Source organism: Syngnathus acus, chromosome 13 (genome assembly GCF_901709675.1).
Source record: "Syngnathus acus chromosome 13, fSynAcu1.2, whole genome shotgun sequence".
NCBI classification, from domain to species: domain Eukaryota; kingdom Metazoa; phylum Chordata; class Actinopteri; order Syngnathiformes; family Syngnathidae; genus Syngnathus; species Syngnathus acus.
In genome coordinates this window covers 6,286,094-6,297,256 of record NC_051098.1, presented here as the reverse complement: position 1 = coordinate 6,297,256, position 11,163 = coordinate 6,286,094, and the positions used below count along the sequence as shown (strand labels likewise).

Below are 11,163 nucleotides of genomic sequence, written 5' to 3'. Positions count from 1 at the left end.
CAGGCCGGACTTTGGACACGCCTGCTGTAGTGGCTCAATATTGGTCCATATATAAAGCGCACCTGATTATAAGGCGCACTGTCGGTTTTTGAGAAAATTTGAGGTTTTTAGGTGCGCCTTATAGTGCGGAAAATACGGTAGATTCACTCTCCTATGCACTATTACACTTACATATTGGAATATTTTTTTTTCCTAATCACTCAACCAATCATTACCACAGCTAATCAGATCATACAAATGGGTACATGTTAATTACTCCACTTGAAGGTAATCACTGTTAATGAGAAAATGTGCCCATTGAAGAACTTTTTTCCCAAAGTCTTGCGCTACATTAGTTTTAAGAGTATAATTATAAAAGAAAAACAGTACAAACATTGTTTTCATCCAAATACATGTTGTCCAAACACCAAACGTCAAAAGGCAAAAGATTCATTACACATTGAACCTGTAGCATGTACAAAAGTAAAAGTTTCATTTCAAATTTGAAGTAGCTACAACGACAGATTGTAATTTTTAACTGCTAGTTAGACACAAATGTTACGTTTTGAATTATAAATTCGGACTTTTCGGTAAAATGTGAAAATACATTTCAGCTCTATCGTGTTAATTTGTTCAAATGATGTCTTTGTCAAGATTTACATGAATCACTTAAGAAAGGAAATTTGATTTCCTAAAAATGTCTAATTGTATAAATTGACATATGTACAGTATGCTAAATATTCACCAAGTGCAAAAACAAAACATAAAGCATACTTAGACACTGGCCCTCCATGTAATGGTAAATCCTTGATCCACACGGACTGAAATTGCAGTTGCATCTATAATCAGCTCCTGTAGATGAAGGACAATTAAAAACGTGTGTAATATGACAATAATTGTGCAATTTTAGTTGGTGTAAACCACGTACTGCAAAACACATCATATTGTTATAACTCACTGTTAAGCATGAATACACTAACATAAAATATAAATTTTGCTGTCATATATCATTTATTCCATTGTCAGCTTGTTTCTTTGAACAAACTCCCCTGAAATGCCCTAAACTCATTTGGTAGGAATTCTGATGGTTACATCATTGACATAAAGCTTAATTGTCTCTGTTCTTTGTCCTTGGAACAAGTTCAAACCCTGTTTTTGGTAAACAATTGTGCTGGAGCCAAACATTGACCTTGACTTGACACTGTCTGGAAAACTAACATGGGGGGCATGAAAAAACACAGAGCAAAACTGCAGTTTTATTATTCTCGGTGACTTTGAAAACAAATGCCACCTCCTTCGCAAGTCATGCCTCATGTTTATCATGTTTGCGCAGAAATCAGTAAGCGACTTCCTTTCAACCCAGAGACATGTAAAATGCCTTTCCCTCCCTTAAAGGCAAAGGTCCGCAGTGAATGTCTCCCCTTGTGGGTCACCGTCGTAACTATGCCAAAAAAAGACAAAAGCAGATTGACGTATTGACAGAAACATCAGTAACATGCTTATTTGGGTGTCATTGGACACAAATGTTGCTTTTGTGATTTTCCAGCACCATGTGGCATCATGTGTATGCCTTAAATATTTTAGTTTGAACTGTTCCAACCTCTCCCCAGAATTGTCCATCCTCGAAAGTAGATGTTTGATTTTTTTTCCCTCAGAGTTGCAACTCTGTAGCTTTCGTTTCACATTGAATTTCAAAATGAATGCTTTATTTTACCAGATGCCCTTGACTGAGTTTGCAGCTCATTTAACGGTATATTCAACACATATACAAATACAAATAACAAGTATAATTAGGCACTATGTTCACATAGCTTGCTGTATTGTGTTTGTATAATTCGTGCATACAGTGACTTGGAGGAGAAAAATAATAATTATTTGTTACAGCCCTAACAAATTGTTCCTTGCAATGCTAACTTCCTAGAAAAGCTGAATCTTGTGTAATTATGACTTAGTCTGAATTTCTCATGGAGTCCATTGATGTCATGAATGACTGGCATGTGCAATTGGGCAGATGTTGGAGCCCTATCAACTCTCGCTACATATGACCACATGTGGGCTACATCATTTGAACAGCTTGTTATTCTTATTTTTTCTAAATTAGATGAATTAAACATTATAATAAAAATCTTGCCATGAAATTCACTGTGAACATCCATCCATCCATCCATTTTCCGAACCGCTTAGTCCCCACGGGGGTCGCGGGCGTGCTGGAGCCTATCCCAGCCGTCATCGGGCAGTAGGCGGGGGACACCCTGAACCAGTTGCCAGCCAATCGCAGGGCACACAGAGACAAACAACCATTTGCACTCGCACTCACACCTAGGGACAATTTGGAGTCTTCAATCGGCCTACCAAACATGTTTTTGGGATGTGGGAGGAAACCGGAGTGCCCGGAGAAAACCCACGCGGGCCCAGGGAGAACATGCAAACTCCGCACAGGGAGGGCCGGAGGTGGAACTGAACCCGCACCCTCCTAACTGTGAGGCGGACGTGCTACCCAGTGCGCCACCGAGCCGCCTCACTGTGAACATATTCAATCAATTTTGTTAGACATGTTCAGGCTGAGACAGTTAATTTTAGTTTTAATGGTATGAAATTAGTTTGCAACCACAAATTGAATTTAGATATCAAAGTAAATATGTTTTTTGTCAGAATAATCAAACTGGATTGATGTTTGAATTCAGTCAGTCATGACGTTTTTATCCTAATCTGTGCTGTTAGTGTTTTTCCTTTTTACTTCTCTTTGTATTAAATACAATAAATTTGGAATGTTACTAAAATGTAATATGTATATAACTAAAAGTGTATTTTAAAAAAATACTCACCTGAGCGTCAGCATTATACTGAGGTGTCAGAGGATGTACTGTTTCAGTCACATCCGTAAGAGTCACCTCTGTGATAGTCGTGCTGATCCCCCAGACTTTCACGATGCCAAGGATCAAATGGTCGGCTTCAAACAAGCCGTTGTGGAGAATTCTACCCGACAAAGTGTTCTAAAGTGAAAAGAAAGAATGATAATGAAGAGAAAATGAGTATTGTATGTTGTTTAGATGTTAATTAAGAGTTAACCAAGGTTGTTGGAAAGCGTGATTTGCCATTGGACACAAAGTCTGCACGTAGTTTATTTGTTCAAGTTGTTTGATGGGACTGGGACTTTAAAAAAGGACAAGACACCCAGATAATCACCCAGAGCATGAAGCAAAAAGACTGATAACCACCAGATTTTCCTCATATATGACTCATCAGCTGGACAAAGTTCCAGACAGAGAGAAGCTTGTGAAGCAGCAGGTCAGACACTATCCTGTCTAAGCCAAAAGGTATAAATAACTGCAACGTTATCACATTTTAAAGTTTGATAACTTCTACCAACATTGATGTCTGAGTATAATAGCATACTGGTGTTCATAAGGATGTTAAGGGAGGCAATATTTTGCATCACTCTCCTAAATGAATTCTGCCACTACAAGTGATAATGCAACATAATTATTATGGGCACTTTTTGTAGTGGCTTTTTGCTCCAAATGATTGGTATACGAATGCTCATTGATATACTTTGAATCTGGTGAATTTTTGAGACTTCCAGTGCACATGCGCACTACTTACAAAATGCTCGTGTCATTCTTTGATCCTTAGGCTATTTTAACAAAAACATTTGTTATAAGAAACAATTGTGAACTAACTAGTGTGAAAAGAAATGCATGATACTTCTCATTTAAAATATAATGTAATGTTCTATAATCACAAAACGTCTGCGGCCAAAACGTATAAAACCATAGGCCAGAGCACAGACGTTCAAATGTGGGAATACACACACGCGCACAAACACTCACACACACACAAATGGCATGTGATGTGCTAATCTGCAAGGCAGCTTTGGCCTTGTTGCCCAACTTTCCTCATCTCCTCACATCTGCCCGTTCATGCTCACATGCGCACAAACACATACACACACTCATTCTTTCTTTCTTTCTCTTCCTCCTCCCCTTGGCTGACAGTGTGCCTGCTTTATCGCTGTGTGAAATTGCTTTGGAATGAGCCTGATGGTAGGCAGAGGACAGCCACAGATGTTTGGCTCCGGTCGCTGTATGTGTGTGTATTCAGTGCGTGCGGGGTCTGTATGTTTGTGTACGTCGAGCTGTGAATGTTTGAGATTAAATGTATGCTCATTAATGTGTGTCCGTGTGTGATAGTGTGTCTTTGCTTAGATGAAAAGAGGATGGGGCTGGGTTAGTAGCATAAATCCAAGTGATCAGTGGGTTTGTGACACTTCAAACTTAAAAGGGGTGTGGTGAACACACTTGTATTCATCTAAGCAAGAACATGCACTTCCAACTCACAAAACAAATGTAGGGGGCAAATTTATATCGAACAATACTGGCTTTAATATTTTTTATTCGATGATGATTTATTGCTGTTTTTGCCATACAGCCTAAAGTAAAGAATAAGTTAATAGAGTTCTGGGCTAATTTTGGTACCAAATTGCTGTCTGCTTCAGTAGATTCACTGCAGAAGAACAAAAACACCAGACAAATTAAGATAGGAGGCAGCAAACATATTTCAGTAACAATTGCAAATAAAACAAAGAAATATTGTTATGAATGTTAATAAATTAAAATCTCAGTAGAGTGGTCCCATGAGCTATGAGTTTAATGTGTTCCATGACCAAGCTTGTAACCCAATTTATTTTAATTTTAAATCAATACTCCCCATAGAAACAAATTGAAATATTATCAACCCGTTCCAATTGCCCCCAAAACTCCAAATTGTATTTTGCTGCATGTTTTACTGAAGAAAAAATGAACTGATGAATAAAAGAAAAATCATAGTAATGACAATGAAAGAGAATGGAATTAAGTGTTTTTATGAGTGTGGTATACATATGTTGCCTCTTATCACAATCAAGCCCATTGAGATCAACAGATAGGTGAATTTCCTTAGAGTGGAAACGAAATCTTACTCCCTATCCCTCTAAAAACGAAAATAACGAAATATAATATAAATATGCTTTGTTATTGCTTCAGTGGAAAGCAGAACAAACACATGATGTAACTGTTTTTAACATTCTGTTCCCATGATGAATTGATCCTAAATGACTTCTCCGCCAGTCCTTTTGGACTGTATACACAGAAAAACATTTTATCCCTGCATCATCATCATTATGTACTGCTGCAGTGGTGACAAGTTAATGTAATAAAAGGATCATAACTCAATGCCCATTATAAAAAGGCAGCATAAATAAGTCATCCTTCCTGGGATTGGTGCTTCACAGTATTTTTTGAAGAGGTAAATTATATTAACCTTCAAAGAAATTACACAAATTCTATTCTACAGTTTGGACAAATTATTACCTGCAAAGGTGACCTGAAACCTTTCACATTCACCATCCACTGTTCTCTGGTAAATCAATGATTTTAAACTATTGCTGCATTAATAACAATAGTGACGATAAAGGAATGAAAAGACGTGGCATTTAGTCAGAGTCTGAACTCACCGATTCCACAGCATATGAGGTCAGTAGATATTGTCTTTTTTCAACCGTGTCTGAGGGGAGAAAAATAATTAAGTATGAATTATTGAAATACAAACCACCCCAAACAGAAGTATGATCTAAAAACATTATAAATGTACTACATATATGGTACTTAATCAGATTCTGAAAAGTTTATTTATTCCTGTGAGGTAATTACAGTAAGGGAGGAAAGATTTACACGTTAAATTGGCCCAAGTTTAAAATATAAATACCGTAATTTTCGGACTATAAGTCGCGGTTTTTTTTCATAGTTTGGGTGGGGGGGCGACTTATACTCAGGAGCGACTTATATACATATATGGTTTTTTTTCACTTTTTTGGGCATTTTATGGCTGGTGCGACTTATACTCCGGTGCGACTTATAGTCCGAAAATTACGGTACATAAAAAAAGAGTATTACATACATACATCATTAAAACAAAATACATTGTGTTTGGAACAATTACCATATTATTAAATGAGCCAAAATTGAACTTATATGTAAATGATGTGGCAGGAGAAAATGTTCAAACACCCAAACCAAACATCTGGGGATGATAGGCAAGAGTCAATTATCATTGGCAATTCATTGATAAAGTAACACATAAAATGTGTAGAAATATTTTGATGGTAAGAAGTTGCTCATTGTTTTTTTTTTAAACCACAGAATATAATGTGTAACATCTAGACTTTTGCTCACGTTCAAGCATTGCCATGTCATACATAATAAAACTTGTAATCGCTCAGCATAAGTCAATGTCGTTTTTTTACTCATTTTTTTTTAGATTCAACTGAGCAGTACAATTTTTTATTTTATGCAAAGTTTAACATTAAACATCACACTTTTGTGTGTATTCTCCAATACATGGTAATAACAGTTGTTGCTTAAATGTGTAAATGGCTTTGTAGTTTGGCTGGGTCAAATAACTCATGAATTACTGTTTATTCATAGAGCAGTTTGAAGAATGAGTAAGTAAATACTGTTGCACCGCTTAATGAGAGAGGAGCAAATCTTAGTTCCACAAACTTGTAGATGTGTTGTGGATTGAGATGCAGAATTGCTGACCATGATAAACATTTGTGAGTCCATCTGAATGTCAGTTAAATGCATTGCTAATATTGAAACTCAAACAAAACACAGGTAATATGTCACTTCAGTGAGCGGAAAAGCAAACAAGACAAATTAGGCCGGACATTGAATGAGGAGGGAGGAAGGAAAGGAACAGACACGGGAAATGAATTCATTATTATCTATTACTCCCCATTTTTGCAAACCATCTTTTGTCACAGTGTTGTAAAGGCATCGCCTATTTACATATCTGGGAGTGTTCCAGTTAGTGGGAACCATAGGCAGCGAAACAACTTGTGGAGTGGCGGGCACTTCCAACAAAGAGGGCTGTTTTATAGTGTGCCACATGTGTGTGATTTTTTTTTTCTGTTCCTGGATACAAGGAGTTTATTGAATACCCCAAAATGTATTGTTTTCCAAAATGTCTACAGCCTTTAGTATTTGTCAGAACTAAACAGAAAAGTAACTCTAAATGTCATTTGATACACCCCCATTGTAGCTGCCTGTAATTGAACATTTGGAAACAGCAATGTTCTCATAGGTGACCTTTTACTCACCTATCCCATCACCGTCATCCCAGAAGAACAATCCTTGAGCAGTCCCATTGTCACTTAGGGCAACGATCAGTCCCAAAGGATTCTTTCGGCTAAAAGAAAAGTGCTGGTAAGGGTTGCAGCAGTGAAGGGCACCTGCTATATTTATATCATTGCTGGCAGGGACCCACCTGATCTTTACTGCGCTCAATCACACAACACCCTCTATCTAACTTATTGCCTTTCTCAAGCTTGCTTTAACCATCCAAGCCATTCACCCACCCTGAGTTGGGAATAAGTTGTAAACTATTTTATTGATCATATAGCAGGCATGCAATTTCTTGGAAAGGCCTTATTTTATTCATAATTCTATGTTCTTGACAACATGCATTCTGATGAATCTATTGTGCATTTTATAGTGTAATCTTGCTATTAACAAAATGTCCAGTGGTGATTGACAAAAACCTCCATTGCCATCGCGCTTGCCTGAGGCATATTGTTGAGCTGTCATTTGTTTTTACCTGTAGTATGTTGTGTTCTCTGGTTTTTGCCAAGGTAAGATGTATCCTCCTCTGATGTGTAGATTGATATGGTCCATTGGTGTGTTCATCCAGACCTTTTTGCCACGCACTTTAACATCTTTGGCCTAAATCAAAGGGTGATCATGGCAGCTCATTAACTTTATGTCAGCTTGACACTTTGTAAAATACTGACCGATAAGACCAAAAAGGCATTGCAACGGAGGTGGCCTCCATATCAGTTTCAGTGGCTAGCAGCAGGAGGACAACATGATTTCTTTACTCTTCAGTCTATTATTTTGCACCATACTGTTAAGCGAACATTACGCCTCACCATTAAAGCTGGTTATTCAGTTGTTTAGCTGCTTTTGTTTAATTGTATTCTTTGAGTGAGGAAATGGCTGAAACTTTTATCGTGTCACTTATTGATGGCGCTTTCTGATCATTATAGCCATGGAATAAATTTGGTGATAAAATGATTTCAGTAACAGGCATGTTAAATTGAAGTTGTAATCTGCTGATACCAACAGCTCATAAAAATAACACTGAAGGATTGAATTTAAAAGTGCTTTGCTAGAAATGTGTTTTGATTTGTATTTCTGATGAGCTATTACAGTATACATATATTTTGCAATTCAGTAACATATGCTGTAATGTCAATGTGTGACGTCCAAGTGGCTAACTCTCTGGACTCACCGTATGATAATCATACCAGCGTGCATCAGGAACATAGGCTTCGACTTGTGTAGCTCCCTGCCAATCACAAAGCCTGGTAAGTATTTGAGAAAATTACACAATAATACTAATGTTTGTGCATGCGCACCGGATCAAGGGCCGGAGTGATAAGAAGAGCAGGTCCCCAGAGAAATTGTTTGTGAATGTCCCAAGTAGTTCTCTCATTCGTAAACCTGTGACAGATCGGCACATTTTGTTAAATATGACAAAAGAAAAGACTTAAAGATTTCACATCTGTAGGTTCTTTTAGAGTTGAGTAACCAACCGGTTTAACAATGCAAATGCAGCACTTGTCTGAGATTTAGAGGTCAGATTCATCAACATAAAACTAATTCAGTTCAAATGTATCCTATTCATTCATCAGTTTTTTTAAATTTTACTTACTCATGCAAAAGTGGTCTGACAACCGTGTTTCCTTCTGTATGAGCCTCATACATGAGTGTGTACAGGTATGGCAGAAGTGTGTAACGAATGTTCAGGACTTTCCGAGATGCCTCTGCAAAAGTGGAGTTCCAGGAAACAGGATCTTGTCTCTGAAAACAATATGTGCTTAAGAAATAATCCTTCACTAACAAATTTATGCATGCTATATTTTTTTCCTTCCATTTACTATGAAATGAAGACAGTGAACTAGTATTATTAAAATTCAGATAGTTCTATTAAAACCACCAGAAAAGGGATGTCTGTATTAGAAACCTTAATCCCAATAAAAGGTTGTGACCTAAAGATGAAAAAACTGTCAAGGCCCATGAGGGATTGTTGAATTCCTAAATTCCCAACGCATATAAAAAGCTGTGCCCGATGTTGCTTTTCTTCCTGCTTCTTTTCTAGATGGTGCATAGCCAGTTTGCTCTTTTCCCTAAAGTTTTTGATTCCAAGCTAAAAAACACAGACTTGGGTAATCATCCTCTCGATGTTATCCCATTTGCAAGCCATTACAAAACCACTGGAATAATGGCGTTTGTGTTGGGGGAGGAGGTGATGTGCAGTGGTGCTCAGATCACCTTGAGAATTCAATTAAGTCCCCACCCACAATACATACGCACACACTCACACACGAACTGTCCCGTCGAGTACTTCAGACTCTATTGCAGAGAAATTTTGTCTCATGGGATCGATCCCTGGACGGGCCTTATTGGATTTCTTAGATGTGTTCCAAAGCTCTTAAAGGTCACTGCAAGAATGAATGCCACCAACACAACAACACCGAAACAGTGTATCTTTTTTTAGATGTATGTGTGTGTGTGTGTGTGTGTGTGCGCGCGCGTGAATGTGTGCACGTGCATATCTTTGTATTTTTTGCAAAAATTCGGCTCACTCCCAGAGAACAGCCAGCTCAGTGGCCTAGTGGTAGAGTGTCCGCCCTGAGACTGGAAGGTTGTGGGTTCAAACCCCGGCCGGGTCATACCAAAGACTATAAAAATGGGACCCATTGCCTCCCTGCTTGGCACTCAGCATTAAGGGTTGGAATTGGGGGGTTAGATCACCAACTGATTCCCGAGCGCGGCACCGCTGCTGCTCACTGCTCCCCTCTCCCCCAGGGGATGGATTCAAATCACACGGGGATGGGTTAAATGCAGAGGACAAATTTCACCACACCCAGGTGTGTGTGTGACGATCATTGGGACTTTAACTTGACTTTTTTTTTTTAACAAGTACTATTTGCTCTGTGAAGATATTCAGGTTTTCAACTTTTCACTGAGCACAGGTATTTGGGAGTGATTACAGTATTCAAATTCAGTGGAACACAAATGGTCCACCGCAAACCAGTCAGGGGAGCTGTTCGACTGACAATTTGTTCAGATTTTGAAACACATTATACGCAGCAAAACAAACAAATGCTGTGAATTTCGTTTTGAACTTAAAGGTGTATTCTTTCATTTCATCATCAAAAATAATGATTACAACCTGAACCTCAGCTAACTCCTCATGTAGTATTCCAAAATACGTATGTATCTCCATGTCAAGAAAATGCAAGTTGTGGTTTGAAAGTGGAGTGATATTTCTCCGTCATAGTAAACTAAGCTTTAATCATTCCGCTCGAAGTTTACTCACCGGGTTGCCCTTGCCGTTATGGTTTCGTGAATATGGATAGAAGGCACCCAGCTGCATCCAGCGAAGGCACATCTCATACTTAGCTGCATTGAAGAACCCGCATATGTCTGCCCCAGTCTGAAAGTGAAGTCCGATGAAAGAAAAGAAGAGACAACAGTGAAAATAGGTTTGCTGGATTAAAATCTCGGCTCAGGCTGAGTTTCATTGTTCTCCCAGTGCTTGTGTGAATTTCTTTGGGTACTTTGGCTTCCTTTCACAATCCAAATGCATGCATAATATGCTGCGTTTACACTAAACTCCTGGCAGCCATGACAGCCCACAACAAGATGAAAATAAGAGAAGAGAATGGGCAAATGTGATTGATATGGTTGGAAGTGAGACAGTGGACATTCATGGTGCAAATGATGAACCGAGTCGGTCGTAATAAGGCACATTTTTTTTCATTTAAGGGTCCAAACAGTTGGATAGAAATTCATCAGACGTTCACAAACGTTTGCAACCTTTAACAAAAAAACATTTGCTTTAATGCATGTCTTTAGCAGCCTACTGATGGAAATTACTTTTTGTTTGAAGAATTGACCCATTTTTTTAATTTTGACTGACAGCAACACGATCCCCGCCTTCTGTTGTAACAGCATGCTGTACAAGATGTCCTCTGATCAAACGGTCCAACAAATTGAAATAACATCACTGTGGCCATGTAATCTACTTAGAGCAGACAAGGTCACATCAATAAGATTATCCTATAAAAAAAAAAAGATTAGA

The 11,163-nt window shown here is 38.3% G+C and overlaps 1 protein-coding gene across 1 annotated transcript in view; it reads right to left on the bottom strand.

The window, feature by feature from the left end:
- Nucleotides 1-319: 319 nt before the first annotated feature.
- Nucleotides 320-11,163, bottom strand: part of si (sucrase-isomaltase (alpha-glucosidase)) — a 44,657-nt gene continuing 33,813 nt past the window's right edge. The window contains exons 40-48 of the mRNA XM_037268678.1: nucleotides 10,399-10,515; nucleotides 8,728-8,876; nucleotides 8,432-8,516; nucleotides 8,305-8,361; nucleotides 7,612-7,736; nucleotides 7,115-7,203; nucleotides 5,471-5,520; nucleotides 2,805-2,972; nucleotides 320-831 (exon numbers count right to left, since the gene is read on the bottom strand). Of these exons, the coding sequence (XP_037124573.1) occupies nucleotides 754-831; nucleotides 2,805-2,972; nucleotides 5,471-5,520; nucleotides 7,115-7,203; nucleotides 7,612-7,736; nucleotides 8,305-8,361; nucleotides 8,432-8,516; nucleotides 8,728-8,876; nucleotides 10,399-10,515 (918 nt within the window). The 3' untranslated portion in view covers nucleotides 320-753. The remainder of the gene's footprint in view (nucleotides 832-2,804; nucleotides 2,973-5,470; nucleotides 5,521-7,114; nucleotides 7,204-7,611; nucleotides 7,737-8,304; nucleotides 8,362-8,431; nucleotides 8,517-8,727; nucleotides 8,877-10,398; nucleotides 10,516-11,163) is intronic.